Genomic DNA, 11651 nt, shown 5'->3' on the forward strand with positions numbered 1-11651 from the left:
AAGGGTCTTCCGTTGGAAACGGAAGACCCTAATAATAATAAAAAGAAACCGAAGAATAACAAGAGGGTCTTCCGTTGGAAACGGAAGACCCTAATAAAATCCACATATACCTATTTTGTATGATGTTACTTGTCTGTCTTTTACTCTATTTTTACTTTTGTCTATCTTATATCACTCTCTTACAAAAAAGGATGTTGTGTTATTGAGTTTTTTTGTACCATATATGTGTATTTGTGAATCAGTTTCAATATATTTCTCGAAAATTAAAAAAACAAACAATCAAGTACTGTTATATTGTTTTCAAAAATGAGAAACTCGTATATATAGGAATTTAGGAGAAATTAATTGTCTTTTTTTCGATAATCAATTGTACGCCTCTATAATTATACACTCTAAGTGTTGAATATTTTTAAAAGGTTCGGAAACAAAGTCGAGTAATTGAAATAGTTTCGTTTGCAATGCTAAATAAATACTGGGAATTAACACGCTTTTTGGACAACCTTTCCCTATTAATAATTCATTCTTTACGACAGATAAATATGGGGTTGAAAGTTTTGAAGACATTTCCCAATAAAATCATAACTCTCTGAAACTAAATAAATCAATAGGAGGCATACACCAAGCGTTATTTCTTATTTGCGAATGCGTTTTATCTATAACTACTCATGTGCTCAACACGTTCACACAAAACAAATGGCCATGGGAATGTTATGTGTAATTCTTAATGTATTTTGTCTTTACTGTAAGTATGACTAAAAAAGTAATTATCTACTACTTTTTAGTGTTCTATGAGTAATTTTTTTTTATCTTGTTAAACTCTTATTGTATTCATTTGGAAATTCTAATAATTGTAACAGCTAAACAAATGTATATCCCCGAGCTCGAAATGAAAAAAATTCCTACTCGAATAAAAAACGGGTTAATAACCTTGGTAAACTACTTTAAATATTCGTTTTAAATGTGATGATTATGGTATGTACGTTTTCTTAAATTGACATTAAAATATGATGGAATAAAATTAAAGATGTCCTTTTTCGTCATAGCATATGCTTGAAAAAGTAAAGAAAATGCCAATTTTTTATTCCTCAACACCATAAAACAGACTCGGTTTGATGGTTATGAGTATAGCTAACTATAGGCCATGACAAAGGAACTGCTCAACAACCATGTTTGTTCTTTAAACTTTATAATGCCAACAAAGGCAATGACGCAGTAAATATTAGCAATATCCCTAATCCCAGTCTTGTATTCCACAATATTTTAAGTTGAAGCATAAACCTTGTATTTCTTACAATTATACATGAACCATTGCATCGAAATTTTATAACTACAAAAAACTCTAGAATGCTTTCAACATCGAACATCTGATTGATGGTCCTCCAACGTGTTCTTGCTCTTCTTCACATTTCAACTATATAAAGTTCAGATGGACATGGCATTACTGGTGGTGTAAATAAAGTAAATATTGATGACCTTAAATCACTTATTCTTAAATGTCCGAAATTTAGGTAACACCGATCTTTCAACTGCCATTTTGATTTAACATATTATAAATTCTGTAGAGGAATACGCCTGACGATGGACTAAACACGGAAAAGAAGACATTGACACGTTGTCAGAATGGACTAAAAGTTTGGTGCATGTTGAAATATCGCAATAAGCGATTAAAACACAGAATGAAAACCATTTATCTTTCTATATTTGATAATTCAGAAGTGAAAAAAGCTAGAGAGAAAACACGACCAGTTTGTACTGTTCCCTGCTGTCAAAGCAGGAAACAACATTGTCGTTGTTTGTAAGGCTCATTATATAAATTTCATATTAGAAGAACCTGAATTTAATTCCGCAAGTGGTAATCCAACTTATGCTGATAGCTTTCTTTCCAAGCAAACAATTCTTCGAAATCATATGTCAGTTTTGAATCTTTTCAATATTTCCAACAACGAAAATGAACTTGTATTAGCTTACCTATATTGGATACCTAAATTTCATACAAATCGTTACAAAGATATATAGCAGGTTTCAGTAAATGTTCTATGAAGCCTCGTATTTACTCCTTACTAAAATATTAACAGTAGTAAAGAAGAGTACTGTACAACAGTATATTTAAGAATCGTTGTAAATCAGATGTGGCTGCCTAAAAATTCATAGGAACTTTTACCAATATCAATATCTTCAAAGTTTTCCTTACTTCTGTAGCAATATACCTTCATCACCTGTATATGGAGTTTATGTCTCTCAATTACTGACAACCAAGTTAAGTTGTTAAAATGGGACTACCAACAGTCTCGATTGAAATCATTTTTTTGGTAAGTTCTATGGTCGATAAAACGACATTATCAGCAAATACAGTTTTCCATTTGGTCGCATGCTGACGGACATTTTTCATACTTACTGAGACCATAATTAATCACCTAACTGTCTATGTATTTTTCCGTTTTCCCGATTACGACAAGGAGCACACGACGAATGTGACCAGTCAGCAGAGGTCCGTGTTTGTCCTTCTCTTGTTTTGTATTTTTTCTTTGGATTTTGATTTCGAACACAGTTTGTTATCGCCACATGTCATTTTTAAGGTATATGTATTAATAATTTAATTCTGGTTGTAACGCTCTTTCTGATTGGCTAGAAAAATTATTTTATATCGTATAAAGAATGTTGCCTACGTCATAGTAAGACTAACGTCAAAAACATATCAATACGCCTGACGTTACGTTTGAATTTGGTACAATTTTACGTCATTTTAAAGGTCAAACAACCGTTTTTATCTACAATGAAGAGTAAAAAAATTAAATTATAAGCAATGAATTCAATATTTATTAGTTTTATACGATATAAAATGGTTTGAAACAGTTTACGCTTTTTTATAAACCGCTTCGCGGTTTATAAAGCGTAAACTGTCCCAAACCATTTTATATCGTATAAAACAAATAAATATTGAATTCATTCCTCAAGTAAAGAATTATTTGTGCAAACGCATCTCAATTGTGTTTAAAAAAAAACAAAAAAAAATCATATTTTTAAGTTTTCTCAGATATTTGTCATTGAGAAAAGTTTCGAGAGAGACGGGTTTCTATTTTTCTGTTTCAGTTCAAATGTTAAAATATGTAAAAGTCCTACTTATCGTTGCTTTGTAAAATGTGTCGGGATAACTCTCTATATATTGTAATCAAAATCTCCAGCTATATGTTTATCACATACCGGACTTACTGAACTGAATTTTATATCTCTCAAACAATGAATCTTAAAAGATTCTTTAATCCATATATGCTCAAAGAAGAAAAGTACAAACATCCAAAGAAGAAATTTCATAAATTGAACATGAACGATGATCAAGTAGGGCGATAGGGGCGAACATGAAACTGGGGCAAATATTTTCCTCTATACAGTAAACGATAATATTTTAAGGACGTAGTGGTGTAAATAATTTATAAGTTAAGTTATAAAAAGTAGGAAGTTAAACTTGAATAAATACATACATACGTATTTGTCATTGCTGATTAAATGTATAACCAATTATATGAATATATTGTTATTTTTCTTTTAATTATTAGGTGTTTTGTCTGAAGCCATTCAGCTTTACTTTGGAAAAAGCATCTTATATAGCAATGTTTTACCAGACCAAGGCCTGAATTCTACACAGGGACAGCTGTCCTCGATCAACTGTGCCAAGTTGTGTGCAGATCAGAAATATTGTCAAACAATCTTCTACAAACCTATGACAAACATGTGTTCTCTATACAAGTACCCACTGCTTAAATACACACCAACATCCTCTGAACCAGGAATTGAAGTTTATGAATTGGAAGGTTTGTAATTCTATTACATTAAGTAGTGTTTGTCCTGGTTTTAAAAGGATATCAACAGGTAATGTTCATATATTTAATTTGCACATTTTATTAGATTAGATAGGCGATTTTCAGAACTAGGTCCTAGAGTTTGTGAGGCTGGGTTGGCGTCCAAATTACTAGTAACAGCTATAAGGCAGAAGTGAAGGTTGTGTTCCCTATCTGGAATTATGGATTTTGTAGATGATGAATGATAAGCTGATATAGCAGTATACATGTACATAGTACTGACTAGAATTGTTTTTCTATAAAAAGCGAAATAACTATAATAATTAAAATCAATAAATTCAAGAAAGGTTCTGGGTTTTTTTTTGGCTTTCTAAAATGCAAAATTATTTTATGGTATTTAATAGACAGTGTACTGAATGTATACATAAAAAATCATAATTTACTCACAGTTATTTTAAGGGATATTTTTTTGTTTAAATCTATAACACATATTATCAGCAAGTCAGTTATATATTGAATTAGTTCTTTCAAAATAGCATTTTTCAATTTGTCTTTGGATTGAAAGATCGACCGAAGAAACTCGATCTCAGATACAGATAAATCATGCTTATAGATAATATTGTATGATTCAGTTACTGATAAATCATGCTTATAGATAATATTGTATGATTCAGTTACTGATATCGCAAATTCTACTTCATATATTTTTGAGATCAAAATGAAAAGACTATTTTGACATTTTTTGTTGATGAAGTTGATATCGGTTTTTAGTTAACAATAGTTTGAACTACATACAGCTGACTTTTTATAACGAGTTCCGTGTAAGATTTCTTACGAATTTGCTATAACCGTTTAACAAATTGTGGCTATATCGAAGTTCTACTGTACTACAGAATGTAAAACTATATCTATATCACGTCAAAGTACGATTTGGTGGTTAAATTTCAAAATAAGTTGCGTTGATACAAAAAATATTCTGCAAAAATCACGAAAACATTTTTAATTCACCTTATTAATATCTTGTTGACTAAAACAAACATACAGATACATGTATCAACGCCATGTATTCGTGTCTTCAGTATTCGTGAAGACATTAGAGTTTACATTTCTCCTTCAAATGACCACATGGCTTTACAATAGCTGTACTTTAACCATAGTTGACCTCCTGCAATATTGTTGAAGCGACAGCCGCATCTGTCTCATTGTAAGTAAAATAATAAATGAACTATACGTTGTAAGTATACTTTGAGTGTGAAAATGTATTTAAATCCAGTGCAATGAAAATAACAATCTAATATTTGTCTTTTCTCTTCATAACTAAAATTAGGATTTTGTCCTCTTCAATATTTTTCATAAAAATATATCTTTGAAAATAAATTTAAATCTGATTTAAGTAACAGATTACTTAACCGATCCTTAAAACTCGTTTGGGTGACACAGTCGTGAAATATATGTGAACATATCAAAATTTCTTTTTGTATTGGTTATTGTTTTATTGGTTATTGTTTTGTAAGGTTGTCCTCATCCGGAGTTTGATGTCTCCAGAGAAATAGGTATGTGTCTGAAAGTATACCAAACGACGAATTTTACGTACTCGTACATCACCTCTGTTTGTAACCAGGAGGGTGGAGAACTGATATCATTGGACACTGACACTAAGATTGATTTCCTATCAGCTTATTTACTCATGCACTGTAAGTTTTACAACCTGAAAGGATAATACTATTTTACTAAGTAATTAAAAAAATCAATATTATTCTTCTTTAATATAGCTGAAAGTAAATTCTTTTAGATGTTTGATATTGATAAAAGAAAGTTATAAGTAAAAACCGATAATAAATGGGTTTTTTTCAAATTTAAATCGATTTGTCTTTAGTTGGAACTCCAGTCGGTATCACTGTTGGACTAGACAATTCTGCGGGCTGGAAATGGACCAATGGAGAGCCATTATCAATCAGCCATCCCAATGTCGTCAACGGAATTAACAATTATGATATGGCCATGGACCCCTGTGAGAGCAACTACTGTGGAATCTTATCAGTTTATTCCACATCAGACATGACACTGTATGACAACTGTTGCAATAATTTAGCATCCTTCTTTGTTTGTACTATGCCTTACCAGCAGTAAGAACATTTACCGGTGATCTCATCTAATCGCCATCTTTCTCATCTGACCTAGTGTGTTAAACCTTTTATTCTGAAAACAAAGGATACGTCTAGTTAAAAACCCAATTATTTTAACTTTTATTTCTCTCAAATTGACTTAAGGTAGTCCTATACTCGGCACTAAATGGGCTCAATCATTAAAAGCTTAGCTTTAAATGATAAATATACATTCTAGCAATACATATACAAAAGAAAATATGTATGTTTACATGCTAGTTTGTTTGTTATCACCTCTCAGACGGGTGTACCCCCTTGCCAAAATTATTGACAATTATGAAATTTGCCAGACGTCCGTTTTTCCTAAAAATAATTACCAATTTTAGGAAAATTAGAACTTAACATACAAAATAAAGTATTAATATTTATTTAAGCCATATCTCATCAATAATTTTGCGCAAATTGTTGTAAGTAAGTACGTTTTATGGACCTGGTGTATCAAAATATAATACAAAAAATGCAATGCTAGTATCGCGTTTGGTAATTTTTTACTATTTTATGAACTCAAACTTAAATTAATGGTGTTTATTTTATAGATTGACATCTTAGAAAAAAGATTTGGTAAAATAAATTATATGTTGACGGATTACTTTTCACGCTATAAGCGCTAAACCAAGTAGACCCTGACGAAAAAAATCCGTAAAAATCACATTTTACTACAGTTTTCTGCTTAGATTTGTCAACAATGTTAGATATCATTTAAACATTAATTAATTGACGATTGATTAAATTCGAAATAGCTTCTGTCTCTAAATTTAAACCGGTTTTAGTAAAAGAAAAAGAAAAATTCGGGGGGGGGGGGGGGGTCAAAACAAAGAAGATATAAGCATACCCAAGATCCTGGTTAATCAGAAACTTCGTTTTTCATTTTACTTTAACAGAATCGAGTTTCTCAACATTAATTATTTCTATCTCTCATAGAATACTAGAATACGTATATTACCGTTCTAATTGCTTATTATTGCCATTGTTTACAACAGCGATGTATAGGGTAAAATCAATACCGGGTATCTAAAACGCTTTGTAAAAGTCGAACCAATATTGTAAAATCCGTATTATGACGTAATGCGATATTCGGACTACTTTAATACATTTTCATTTGCGTCTGTGCATATCATTCAATTATTGCTATTTTAAAACTTTCTAAAAGCCAGACTAGCCAACGTTTTGTGTGTCCCATTCGACTCACATATCTACACTGGACATGCAATTATTTTGCGCGAGTAAAAATGTGTACTTAATATTGTGGAATAAAAACATCTTGAGAAGTTTCATTTAAGTGAATGAATGTTCTAACCATTAGAAATTTATGAATGTGAATATGCCGAATAAACACTTTGGAACAAAGTATCATAATAGAAAATTTTAAATTAAAAATATAAAAAATGGCAAGATTGACATAATTCCAATAAATTGTCATGGTACTTAAAACAAAGAACTAATTTCTTATAAAATGTCCTCTCAATTTCAGAAATAATCAAAGATGTCAAATTTCACGTTTTTAATTTTAAAAATTTCAATTTTAATTTTAAAGGGGCATGGTCACGATTTTGGTCAAAAATTATTTTTCCGATTTAAATGTTTACAATGCTTTAGTTAGGCATTTTTATTAGGCAACCAAAATTTGAGTGTCATTTGATGAGTTATAAGCGAGTTAAAGAGCTTACAATTCTTCGCTATGTAAACAACGCGATTGTTTACATTTTGAATGTTGAAGTGAAATTTTCAGTTTTAGACCTAAAATAAATGTGTTAATCGTTAGGAACTATTTATGTATGGTTAAAATGAATAATAAGATAGACAAACCAGCTTTAAAAAGCTTTTTAATGGTATATTGACCCTATGTAAACAAAAACAGGACACGAGCCTTGTTTACATGACGAATAATTGTAAGCCCTGTATCTTCCTTAAAACTCAACGACTGGCACCCAAATTTCATTTGATCACTAGATATGCATTCCTAAAGCATTGCAAATAATAAAAACAGAAAGAGAGAATTTGACGAAAATCGTGACCATGCCCCTTTAATTTAATTTAATTTTAATTGTAATATCAACGAAAACTTTAATTAAAACATTCAAGCTACAAATAATTAGACTTGGCCTAGTTATATTCTGAATACTGCAGGATATCAGTATAATTCTACATTAGGATGTAAACCAGGCTTGGGGTAATGCTAAATGTAATGGTAATGCATTGCAATGCGTTACATGTTTTCAAAGTAATGCCAGTAATGTGTAATGCCATAAATTTAGCATTACATGTAATGCTAATGTAATGCATTACTTTCCAAATTCTAGTGTAATGCTGGCATTACATGGCATTACTTTGCATTACTATGCTTTTCTCTGCAGGTTCATTTTTAAAATTGTGATGAATTGAATAATTGAAATTGTATTTGATTAAAAATTGTTTTTAAAGAAGAAAAAGTTATTCTTGAGATAAAGATATTTTGGTTGTATGATTAAAAAAAATTAAGAATCAATTTAGATTTTCAAACCAACAGGATGCAGTTAAAAGATGAAACCTTTGAAACTTCACTGATCGTTAAGTGCAACAGCAATCTTGTTCAAGTCATTTAATTTGAACCTGATAGTGAACATGAACCTTTAAAACTGTTTAAGCGTGTTTTATATATGAAACATTTGCAAAAAACATTTTGATCAGCTTTAAAATTACTTTTTTTTAAAACTTATTGTCGACTTTTCACAAAGTAGTGGTAATGCTAATGCATTACTTTACTCATGTAATGGTAATGTAATGCATTACTTCAAAAAAATTAAGGAATGGTAATGGTAATTCAATGCCCAAATTCATGAAGTAATGGTAATGTAATGCATTACTTAACAATGTAATTCGCCCCAAGCCTGATGTAAACTATTGTTTTTCGAAAATAATTTAATTTCTTTCCATTAACTCCTGGTTTGCATAGTGAAAATTTATTTAATAAGGTACATGTATTACAATCAACTAAGTTACGAAAAGGGTATCATCGACATACCATTTAGCGTACGATGTAAATATTTTAGGAGATCAAAAACAAACATTGGCCTTTACTAACTGTTAAATTATTCACATTGGGTTGTTTATGGAATGTAATATGTTTTACTGTGCTACCGCTGTGGCGAGCGCAGCATGAATTACACATAACTTGCATCATTGTCAACTTAGTGTTATTTATTTAGTTTAGTGTTATTTATCAACAAACGTCCAAGAATGTTTGAGAGAGAGAGAGAGAGAGAGAGAGAGAGAGAGAGAGAGAGAGAGAGAGAATGAGAGAGAGAGAGAGAGATTGAGATATTATTATATAATATTTCTAAGTTAGAAAAATTATTTTTCCAGTATTTACTATTTTTATACCTTACTTTTTTTTCCTGGTTCATATTTTTAAAGATAAAATTTGTTTATTTTTTAATTCTAATTACATGCGTTATCCGTGCCCTCGGTCCCTGTTTGTAAATGTGTAATTTCCCATTTTCAAAAATGGTTTGACTTTATGCAAAATCTGCATAAACTTTTGAATTGTATATTTTTCCTCTTTATTCTTTTTATTCTGTTCAAAATATTCTCCCTACGCATACTTACTGTACATGCAAGCAAAATTAACTTAAAATTGGATAGATATGACAGTAAAGTATGGCTCTTGCTAGTATATATATATAATCTCTCTATCAAAAAATATTGTAAAACAAATCATGTGTCAATGAAGCAGGTATCGCAGTCTATACTGAAATAGCTAGTACACGCATTACAGATGTTTGATCCATCTCTAAATTCATCGCGGTAAATATAGCGCGAGATAACTGGGACGTCAAACGTTAAAATCAATAATAATTTGTTTACGTATGTAAAAATATCTGTTAGGTCTCACCAAAGCTTATGCAGTACTCAAAACGTGTCTTCAAACCTCAAGGCACCGTAAATGACGATTTAAATGTCAGCCATTTTTGGCAAAGCACCAAGGGTGAAAACATTAAAGAGCATTATGGGACGTAGACAAAAAAAATTCTTGATAAATCTGTAGGTTTAGATCCTTCTTTTTCCCGCGCACATTAGAGATCGCTTCGCTCGCTATTAACTTGGAGAAATAAAGTGTGAATTTAGCATCCACAAAAATGGAATTACCAATATGTAGAATCAGATGAAAAATATTCATTTCTCAAGTATTCTTAATATGTTTTGCATTCACAACAAATTGTATGATTTATTTACTGTGACCTTTTTCAGAATGAACATAACAGTTATTTTAAAAGTACTTCTTAATAAAACATCTTAAAAACACAACAAATTCAAGAATAAAAACACAAACAGACGATATTCGAAGTTATATCTTTTATGTATTCTCTCAAACTCTTTCAGATATCCATCTATTCTTTTTCTACATTAAATTCCTGGAATTAAAAAAAATAAGATTATATATAATATCGACATGAGATAATATTATGCCGTGGAATATTGTGCATTTAAAGTTTGATAGCCAGTAGTAAAAGGTGGGGTCATTGATCCTTGTAGGGCCATTTAACGTAAACAATAAAATGCTTTCTTTGGTGATTCATGCGGGACATGGAGGTGGCGACGTTGCAGAAAAAAATATACATTAATTTTTTCTGCAATGATAATTGATTGTAAAAAGTAAGTAAAATTCACAAAATTACTGTTACTGTACATCAGTGCGTTAGCTGAAAGAAACAGCCAAATCGTCCCATATTGGCATTTGAGTCTTTCGTTCGGTCCGTGATTTTGGGTCGTTGTAGGTTTCAACCAATTAATAAACGGGGTGTATAGATTTCAGCCCTGTCAGTTTCTATGAATTAACTATAAGTTTCCGTAAGAAATAGAGGGAATCATACTCGGTAGATGTAAGTATAGCATAATAAAACATTTAACAAAGGTACATTCTACCCTTGCTTGCTGCATCCATGTTTTAATAATGATTAATGAGCCATGAGAGTCTTTCCTTGATTTAAAGAGCTTCAAACCATAAAATTCTGGGTAAAAACATTGAGTTTGAAGACCAACATAGTTGTTGCTGAAGTTGTTGAAGAAAATTTACTTATCTGTTTTACTGCTTCATGTACCCGGAAATGGCCTACTTAATCTTGTCTACCATATTATTGGGATTTTGTTACCGCAGTAAGTATCAGCATTTTATTTCTAATTTTTGGTTTTTTTTAGATTTGATTTAGTTTTATCAATTTCAAAGCATGTCATTATGAATTTTGAAATTATATATGTCTCAGATTTTGGTCAGATTGTAGGTTTTTTTCTTATTTTTCCAGAATTAACATCCGCATAAATTCTGTTCAGATTTATTTGTTAATAAAAACGCATTAAAGGCACTCTAAATGCATGGAATTACTTTAAAAAGAATCGGTTTATAAAAGACAACATTTTATCCGAAAAAAGTATATTAATCCGTATATTTTGTGAAATTTAACTTGTAGTAGGGATTTTATTTGAACCAAATGTATGTTATAAAAATGATGGTTGACACGATCGTGTACATGTAAGGTCAACTAAAAGGTACTAAACGGAAAATAGAGAGGAACGGTATCAACAATTTAACGAGGCCAGGTCTAATTTGTTCTGCCCTAGATTTTTTAATGAAATTTTTTACATGAATTTCTACTGATATAATTATTATTTTAAGATAAAAAAAAAATAAGATATTTACCACACCGTTTCTTTA

The 11651-nt window shown here is 30.6% G+C and overlaps 1 protein-coding gene across 1 annotated transcript; it reads left to right on the forward strand.

The window, feature by feature from the left end:
• Nucleotides 1–667: 667 nt before the first annotated feature.
• LOC128171778 (uncharacterized) lies at nt 668–6031 on the forward strand. The gene is made up of 4 exons (XM_052837596.1): nt 668–742; nt 3555–3809; nt 5312–5491; nt 5674–6031. The coding sequence occupies exons 1-4, from the start codon at nt 694–696 to the stop codon at nt 5925–5927; spliced, it is 738 nt and encodes a 245-aa protein (XP_052693556.1). The 5' UTR covers nt 668–693; the 3' UTR covers nt 5928–6031.
• The last annotated feature ends 5620 nt before the right edge of the window (nt 6032–11651 follow it).

The sequence above is a fragment of the Crassostrea angulata genome, chromosome 1 (assembly GCF_025612915.1).
Source record: "Crassostrea angulata isolate pt1a10 chromosome 1, ASM2561291v2, whole genome shotgun sequence".
Classification (NCBI taxonomy): Eukaryota; Metazoa; Mollusca; class Bivalvia; order Ostreida; family Ostreidae; genus Magallana; species Magallana angulata.